The 7,500-nt window shown below is 48.6% G+C and overlaps 1 protein-coding gene across 3 annotated transcripts in view; it reads left to right on the plus strand.

The window, feature by feature from the left end:
* vps13a (vacuolar protein sorting 13 homolog A) overlaps positions 1-7,500 on the plus strand; it is a 27,403-nt gene that overhangs the window by 5,485 nt on the left and 14,418 nt on the right. For all 3 annotated transcript variants that reach the window (XM_076138994.1, XM_076138995.1, XM_076138996.1), the window contains exons 14-38: positions 198-260; positions 382-514; positions 623-717; positions 810-952; positions 1,219-1,420; positions 1,512-1,626; positions 1,737-1,873; positions 1,967-2,099; positions 2,203-2,320; positions 2,418-2,559; positions 2,705-2,813; positions 2,895-3,064; positions 3,209-3,365; positions 3,481-3,560; positions 3,659-3,718; positions 3,983-4,178; positions 4,289-4,405; positions 4,506-4,609; positions 4,921-5,088; positions 5,246-5,553; positions 5,672-5,819; positions 5,989-6,157; positions 6,244-6,368; positions 6,539-6,708; positions 6,819-7,072. In XM_076138994.1, coding sequence (XP_075995109.1) covers positions 198-260; positions 382-514; positions 623-717; positions 810-952; positions 1,219-1,420; positions 1,512-1,626; positions 1,737-1,873; positions 1,967-2,099; positions 2,203-2,320; positions 2,418-2,559; positions 2,705-2,813; positions 2,895-3,064; positions 3,209-3,365; positions 3,481-3,560; positions 3,659-3,718; positions 3,983-4,178; positions 4,289-4,405; positions 4,506-4,609; positions 4,921-5,088; positions 5,246-5,553; positions 5,672-5,819; positions 5,989-6,157; positions 6,244-6,368; positions 6,539-6,708; positions 6,819-7,072 — 3,616 coding nt within the window. The remainder of the gene's footprint in view (positions 1-197; positions 261-381; positions 515-622; positions 718-809; positions 953-1,218; positions 1,421-1,511; positions 1,627-1,736; positions 1,874-1,966; positions 2,100-2,202; positions 2,321-2,417; positions 2,560-2,704; positions 2,814-2,894; positions 3,065-3,208; positions 3,366-3,480; positions 3,561-3,658; positions 3,719-3,982; positions 4,179-4,288; positions 4,406-4,505; positions 4,610-4,920; positions 5,089-5,245; positions 5,554-5,671; positions 5,820-5,988; positions 6,158-6,243; positions 6,369-6,538; positions 6,709-6,818; positions 7,073-7,500) is intronic.

Genomic DNA, 7,500 nt, shown 5'->3' on the forward strand with positions numbered 1-7,500 from the left:
AATGAGTCCTCTCCTCTATTTAAGGGCTCTGAATCTACCTGAAGTCTCCTAGCTGAGCTCTGTTCTCTCTCTTTGCAAGCATAATCCTTCCCCTCTGTGATTGATAGAGGACATTAAGTAATTGATTGCCTCCCACAAGGAGGAGCGAGAGGCTGCCAAAAGGCTGTAATCAATTTACCTTGGCTCTCTGTCCTCAGGCACCTGAGAGGACGCTGGATATTTTTAACATCACGTTGGCGAGGCAGCAGGCCGAGGTGGAGGTAAAGCTTCTGACCCACCCATCTATAGATCTGTGTGATGAGCTCTGTCTCTGCTTCTCTCTGATGTCCCCGAGTGAAATCCTGTTAGCGCCTCCTTTATGTAGCTTTTTAACTTTCTCAGGCAAGCAAGGCCGGCCTGCGTATCTACCGTCCAGGGGTGAAGATGGAGGAGGAGGAGTCTCAGGGCTGGTTTGGCTGGATGTGGACGTGGGGAGGACAGGACGATACAAAAGAGAAGGAAGCCAAGAGTGGAGGTAAGAGGAAGAACAAGAGATGAACAGGAGGAGGCCTCAGGATAAGTAAATGAGTTCATCCTTCATTCTTATTCCAATCCATTTTCCTTCCTGTCTTGCCTTTTTCAGGTTTTGATAACTTCCTGACCCCTGCTGAGAAAGCCAAACTCTACACTGCCATTGGTTACAGCGAAGCAGCCGTCAATCCCAACCTGCCAAAAGATGTGCGTCACTCCCTACACTCCAGATGTTCCTCACACAATCATGGTGGTGGTGTTGACCTAACTACACATATAACACCGTTTTGTCTTTCCAGTTTGAGGACATGAAGGTGAACTTCCACATGGAGAGGCTGTCTCTGTCAATCAAAGACAACAAAGACAAAAATGAGATCATCAAGCTGACAGTTGGAGAGCTCCTGTCCACTCTGACACAGAGACCAGGAGCTCAGGCCATCAAGTGGGTCAACATCCTTTCTTTCTCTACCACAGAGGGTGTTGCTAACCTTTGTGCCTCTCATGTTCTCTCCTTTTATTGGATCATGGTTTTCTTAATTTGTTATCTTAAGAAGATAGAATGAAGGGTTAAAGTCTGTTATCACCTGAGACCAAACATTTACCCTCCCTTTATTTATTATAATTCACCAATATTTCCTCTTTAACTTCCTCTTCTGTGTGTTTCTGGTCTTCTTCTTCTTCTTTCTCTTCTTCTTCTTCTTCTTCCAGACTCACGGCCAAGCTCAGTTTGTTTGAGGTCACAGGTCTGGCCAGTAATCGCCCCGCCCCCATCCTCCTGTCATCACGAAAGGCGGCCACAGGAACAGAAACCCCGCTGCTCTGTTTCCTGTTTGAGACCAACCCGGTGGATGAAAGTGCCAATCAACGCCTCCACGTGGAATCACAACCCCTGGAAATCATTTATGACGCTGTGAGTGGCGTGTGTGTGTGTGTGCATGTATGAGAAGAAAGAGAGGGAATTGAAGGAGTCTTTATGTGTGTGTGTGTCTCTCTCCCTGTAGGTGACGGTGAACAGCATGTCTGCCTTCTTCATGCCCCCTGACGACCTGCAGCTGGACGAGCTCACCAACGCCACACTGATGAAGCTGGAGCAGTTTAGAGACCGCACAGCCACGGGTCAGAACCTCAATCCTCCACATCAGACATCATAATGCATCAGAACAACAAAGAAGCGGGTTGTGGTTGATCTCAAACACGCTCTGAGTTGAGGATACTTTGTGTCGCAGGTCTCATGTACGTGATCGAGACGCAGAAAGTTCTGGATCTCAACGTGAACCTGATGGCGTCTTACGTCATCATCCCACAGACGGGCTTCTATGATGCCACTCAGAACATCATGCTGCTGGACCTGGGACATTTCCAGGTAGGCAGATTCTATGACACCGACCTGAGAGTCTGAGCTGCACTCTTACCTGTGTTTCATCTGTGTGCTTGATCTCTTTCATTGTGAGTACAGATGTCCAGTCAGAGCAGGGAACATCTGCCTCAGCTGTCAGTATGCACAAGTAACATTGAAGACATCATGTCCAGAGCGTACGACTGCTTTGATGTACAGCTGAGCAGCCTGCAGTTCCTCTACAGCCAACCAGGTAAACACAAGAGCAGCTTCCTTTAGAGAGAAGACACTTTTTCAGACAGATGTTAAGGAATGGATGAGGAAGTGTTGTGTTTTCCACTTCCTGTTTTTGCTAGATGGGGACTGGAAGAAGGCCCGTAAGCAGAGACGCTCATCGCTTCACATCCTGGAGCCGGTTGACCTCACAGTGCTGTTCAGCAGGGCGATGGTGGTCAAAGACTCCCGCATGGCAAAGTAAGTGTGTGTGTGTGTGTGTGTGTGTGTGTGCCTTCTCCTTCTCCTCCATGTTTGTGTCTGGAGCTTGATGCTTTTATGTCCTGCTGTGTTCCAGGTATAAGATCTCTGGAAAGCTTCCTCTGTTGTCTGTTCGTATCTCTGATGATAAGGTCCGAGGTGTTTTGGAGCTGATTGACAGCATCCCTCTGCCTGAGAGCCGACCGGCTGCACGCACGACCTCACACTCTACTCCTAAGGTAAGAGCAGCTCACTGTGGGCTGAGTGGATCTGCTCACTCTGGCTCTATCCAAGTGGCAATGGGTCATGATGAGAAATCAATATTCATTGTTATTGATCTGGAAATACATTGTACACAGTAGGAACGCTTTTTGTCCTCCGCAGCCAAAGTCCTATACCCCCCAGCTCACTCCCAGGAGGCCTCTCAACATCTCTGACCAGCGCTCCTCTCTTATGTTTGAGTCATGTGAGACCATCAGCATCACCTCACTGGGTAAGACACACACACACACACACACACACACACACACACACACACACACACAGGTGTTAACCTTCGTCTGCCCTCCCTCAGGTTCAGAGGAGGATCTATTCTACGACGCTCCCAGCTCACCCGTCGGCGAGCACCAATTCTTTCCAGACAACCCCATGCCGCTGCGCCAGTCGGACTGGGGCAAGAGAAGAAGCTACAAGGAGGAGAAGAAGAACATGACTGACTTCATCATGATGTTTGAAATCAGTGAGGTATGAGTCATGACTGTCCTCTTCATATCAGCGTCCTGTTCTCTTCTTCACCTCAGTCATGCACTCATTAGTTTCATTTCTGTCCGTGTCTTCACATTGTTTTAATCTGATTCTTTCCCTTCCCTCCTTCTTCTCTTCATGTAGTTGTCTGTCCAGTTGTGTCGGATGTCCGGGGGTCAGGAGATCACGGTGCTCCACTTGGACATCGAGGGTCTGGGCAACGAGCTGATACTACGCACCTTCGACATGTCATCAAACACATTCCTACGAGAGATCTGCCTCAGGTCTCCTGAGTACATGGGTCAGTTCAGTCACTTCATCATGACCTTCTCTTGGATCTCATGAACATCTATGGTGAAGGACTGTCAGGCGAGTGTTAGTCTAGTTGCCGTTTCATTTGTGCTGTCCTTGTTTAGATTCTGAAGAGAAGGAGGTTCACCTGATCACCACTCTGGACAACAGAGAGGACGACCTGCTCACCCTGGAGTACATTAAGGTATCCATCACTCCACCACCTGTCAATCACTCAAATGATTTCCCTTCCCACATGGTGTTGAAACTGCTGTGCACACTGAGTGTTTGTCTCCTTTGCAGGCTGATAAAAACGGTCCTGAATTCAAGACTGTGCACAAAAACACAGAGCAGCTGATAAAGGTGAGTGACATCAGAATCTATGTGTCTGCTGCTGGTTTGATGCATTCTGTTCTGCTGTGTTCTGGTTGGTCTGTGATGTTTGTTTACTGGCTTTATGTTGATAAAATAAACAATACAGATTTGAGAATTGGACGGAAAAACCCAGACTTTATCTTTCTGATTTGATGAGTTTTATATTTGTCCTGAAGCAAACATCAAAGGTCCTCCTTACTGCTTATATTTAAAGAACAAAACTCCTTTAATGCCTGAGTGTGTGTTTGTCAGGTGAGCTTCTCCTCCCTGGATGTGCACCTCCATACGGAAGCTCTTCTCAACGCCATGAACTTCCTCAACAACCTCCTTCCTCCATCCGCAAACAAGAAGGGAGGGCAGGAGGAGCTCCCCACCATCCCTGAGGAGGATGAGGTAGAAGGAGAGGTGGGGGAGGAGAAGAAGGAGTCCACTGTAACCAAGAGAAAAAGTAACTGTTACTTTGTAGCACTATCCATCTCCCAGTAAGATCAGTGGCTGTCAAAGGCCAACGTGTTGCATTGAACTCAACATATCCCCTCTCTGTTTGTCTCTCTCCAGGCTCCAAGACCTCAAAGTTTGCAGACATGGTGAATCTGCACGTCAGAGCTGATCTCAATTGTCTGAAAGTCTTTATCCGAGGACAGAAAGCCAGGATATCAGAGATTTGTATTGAAGGTATTAAAGTCAGCATCTGTTCCCTCGTTGAAGAGACGTGTTGATGTCGTGTTCACGTTCAGGTCCAGCAGCTGTGTGACCGGATCTCCTCTGTGTTCAGGTCTAGTCTCTGAGGTTCTGATGAGGAAGAAGGAGATGGAAGTCCTGGCCAACCTGAAGAGCATCGTCATCCTGGACTGTGACAAAGAAGCCATGTACAAGAAGGTTTGATCAGCAGGCTCACCTTCTACTCCTTACTTCAACTCACTCAATACTGAAGATTATCACATTATGTCTCTTAAACTCTGCATTCTCATCCTGCTCCTTGTGATTACTTTAGTTTATGAGATCAATCAATGTTCTCTTCTGAGCACAAATCATTCTGAATGTTTTAAAATGACAAGGAAACTATTTAAAATGGAATTTGGCATGCAGTACACGAGAATATAGAATAAATGTAATTAACTTTGATCAGTCAGACAAAGTATCTGATGTTTAGTAACCATGCCGTCTGCTGTATTGTGTCTGGTTCTTAGGCTGTGTCCATCGCTGATAAGGAAGTGTTTGCCTTCCGCATGGTGAACTACACAGACGCCACAGAGGGAGACGCCTACCTGGACATGGGGAAGGTGGACACCTCTGTCACTCTGACCGTGGGATGCATCCAAGTGGTGTTCCTCAACAAACATGTCTCCTCCATACTGGTGAGAGTCTGGAGCCATAGATGTTTACAGATGGATTGGTTCATATTCATAACAGATCTGTGTGTCAGCGTTGTTAGGCAGGATTGGCTTGTCACTCATTTCTTCTTCGCCCACCCCAGCTTTAACTTTACATTTCTCCTCTTCCACACTCGTCCAGGCTTTCATCAATAACTTCCAGGCAGCTAAAGAGGCCCTGGCTGAGGTGACGGTCCAGGCTGCAGAGAAGGCGGCGTCGGGTGTGAAGGTGCTGGCTGAGCGCAGTACACGCATCGCTTTGGAAGTTCATTTCAACGCCCCTGTCATCTTCGTCCCGCAATCCTCCTCTTCCACCAATGTCATTGTGGCTGACCTTGGCCTGCTGTCTGTCAAGAACCGTTTTGCCAAGCAGCCCTGCAAGTCTGATGTGAAGATCCCACCTGTTGTGGATATAATGACAGTGGAGCTGAGTGACCTCAAGATGTACAGGTCAGAGGCTTTATGTGGTCTGGGGCGACTCTAAGCTCCTGTAATGTCATCTTAGCCTGATCATCACATTCTTTTGATAACATCTCTAAACACTGATGCGGTGTGTGTCCTCCACCAGAACCACGTATAACGCCAGCGGCTTCCAGGGAGAAACCCAGCTGCTGATGCCCGTCAGCCTGGATTTGGATATCCAGAGAAATCTTTCATCCAACTGGTACCACAGCATACCTGACATAGAGATCACTGCTCATCTCAAGCCCCTGAATGTAAGCAGCACATGTAGTATGTAACGTGTTCCCAAATACTGCTGGTGTGACGTTAGAGCAGGTGGCTGTGATTGTAGCTATCGTAGCTTTGGTCCACAGTTACATTAGCATATCAACACTACCCTGCAGATCAAACTGTCAAACTGATTGTTCTGATTGTTCCCAACAGCTGGTCCTCAGCCAGGACGACATGACAGTAGCCCTGAGGACTCTGAGTGAAAACCTGTCGGAGACGTCAGACGCTGTCCCTCTTCCTGCTCCTCCGCCTGCCTCAGACCCCTCGTCTGACAATGAGTCCACCAAAGAGTCCCAGGGCTCTGGAGCCACAGGGCCGGCTAGTAAGGAAGCCTCCTCACTCTGTGTCTGTGTCTGTCTGTGTGTGTGCGTCCCTGTTTAGGTGACATTCTGGTGTCTTTACTTGTAGGTAACACTGTAGTAACTGCTGCTGTTGTGGAGAGCCAGAAAAACAGCAAGATGAAGACCACCCTCAAGATAGACTTCAAGTTTGACTCCATGACGTTGGTCCTGTTTAGTCCAAATGGGAATGAGGTAACACAAAACACACACACACACACACACAGTGGACGGATGTATTCATGGCAGCTAACCCATTCCATAGAACCCTGAGTTTTCACAGTAAATTGGTCAAATCTGAGTAGGAATATCTGAAAAGGCCTCAGAGATGCCGTCTAACTGGAGCTCTGTGTTTCTCCATCCAGCTGCAGCTGCTGGATTCACATGACGAGCAGCTGAAGCTGGCCGAGTTCACTCTGGGAACCATCTCCACCTCGGTCCACATGTTCTCTGACAGCTCCATGAAAGCCTCCGTCATGCTGTCCACCTGTCTGCTGGATGATAAGAGGCCCAGGATCAAGATGGTCACCCCTAGGTACTACAACACACACACAGAGTCATACACACACCTGTCTTTCTTCTATACGGCTCTCATTTATCTGTTTAATACCACACTCACCTAACAACCCACTGCTGTCCCTGCAGGATGATGGCCATGCGTCCCGGGGCAGAGAAGAACATGATGGTGGAGGTGAACTACCGTCAGGGTCGTGAAGGCACCACTCTGGAGACGGTGGTGCAGGACGTGTACTTGTGTGCCAGCATGGAGTTCCTGCTCATTGTGGCCGACATCTTTCTCAAGTCCACTCAGGAGGGCTTTGCTAAAGCGCCGCAAGCTAAGAGCACTGGAGCGGGAGAGAAGAAGAATATAGGCTCCTCTGCCACATCTAAAGAGTCAAGTGAGTGGACACACACACACACACACACACACACACACACACACACGCTTTTACAGAAGGGGTCAGCGCAGGGGTCAGTCATGATACGAGCACCTGGAGCAGTTTTTGGGGGTTCGGTGCCTTGCTCAAGGGCACCTCGTCAGTGCCCTGAAGGCAAACTGGAGGCAACTCTCCAGCTGCCTGTCCACTTTCCCGGTCCATACAGGACTGCGTGCTCGGTGTGATTGCGTGGATCCAAGCTCTCCTTTAGCGCCATGATGTCCTGTAGTATTTTCCATAAAGAAAGGAATGTGTGTGTGGGTGTTGTCTCCCCCACCCCCCCCCCCCCCCCCCCCCATACCATCAAACCATCCTGTTCAAACAAAATGCAGCCTGCAGATCTGCTCTCTGTCAGTGTGGATATTAATTGGGGCTGCTGGCTGCTGTGT

This window comes from Genypterus blacodes, unplaced genomic scaffold (genome assembly GCF_046128005.1).
Source record: "Genypterus blacodes isolate CSIRO-AG114 ecotype Tasmania unplaced genomic scaffold, CSIRO-AGI_Gbla_v1 ptg000428l_1, whole genome shotgun sequence".
NCBI lineage: Eukaryota > Metazoa > Chordata > Actinopteri > Ophidiiformes > Ophidiidae > Genypterus > Genypterus blacodes.